This window comes from Branchiostoma floridae, chromosome 7 (assembly GCF_000003815.2).
Source record: "Branchiostoma floridae strain S238N-H82 chromosome 7, Bfl_VNyyK, whole genome shotgun sequence".
Lineage (NCBI taxonomy): Eukaryota > Metazoa > Chordata > Leptocardii > Amphioxiformes > Branchiostomatidae > Branchiostoma > Branchiostoma floridae.
The window spans coordinates 11,044,533-11,045,364 of record NC_049985.1 but is presented as its reverse complement, the minus strand read 5'-3'; the positions used below and the strand labels follow the sequence as shown (position 1 = coordinate 11,045,364).

The 832-nt window shown below is 44.0% G+C and overlaps 1 protein-coding gene across 1 annotated transcript in view; it reads right to left on the bottom strand.

Moving 5' to 3' along the window:
* Positions 1 to 444: 444 nt before the first annotated feature.
* The window catches only part of LOC118420009, a 10,225-nt gene continuing 9,837 nt past the window's right edge, over positions 445 to 832 (bottom strand). The window contains exon 6 of the mRNA XM_035826713.1: positions 445 to 776. Coding sequence (XP_035682606.1) covers positions 445 to 776 — 332 coding nt within the window. The remainder of the gene's footprint in view (positions 777 to 832) is intronic.

Genomic DNA, 832 nt, shown 5'->3' with positions numbered 1-832 from the left:
GCCAGATTATGCTAATACTTATTATCTTATTTCTGAATTGTCGATAACATTAAAACAGAATATACAAACTGAGACAAGAGTAACTTACCTGTTCCTTTCCACGAGGTGTTATGGTCGCATGAAGAGATTCAAAAATATGCAAATAAGGTAGGTCCAGGAATGGGCAAATGAGCATGCACACGAATATGTTTGGTAAAACTTTTTTTCATACAACTTTTCCCTGGCAAATTTCCCGATACCCGCACCCCCGTAGGAAGGCCTGGTGGAGGCTAGGGTCTTTACACATTTAACAGACAATATTTTCCGTTGTTTTCTTCCTGTGACGTCACCAGTAAAAAGAGGCAGCGAATAAAAGAATGTTTTATTAAGACGAAGACAAACATGAGTGGATAGAGAAAGTGTAATTCTAAAGGTTCGAAGATATTCTGTGTCAGATAAGCAAACTTACTTCATAAACAGCTCTTGTGGAGCAGCCTGCCAGAAGTGTACTCCCCAGGCGTTGTTGTTCCCGACGTAGTCGAAGATAGGTCCACCCTCTCCGGTAGGATAGATGTGCGCCAGTATGGTGTAGGAGTAGCGCACATCCAGCCTGCCGTTGTTGGGAATGTCGATGTAGGAATTTTCAGTTCCCGAAAACAGGAAAGCTCCGTCGGCGTCTCCATACGGGCCTGGAGCTGACTGAGTTCCTGTTGCTGTCCCGTTATTTCCGTTTCCTGTTATGTCTGATGCTCCATAATGTCCGTTTAAGGGCCACAAACCAATCACTGCATCCGTTGCTACAGAAAACATAATGTAAACTGAACATGACGCGGGGCACTTCTAAGGCCTAAGG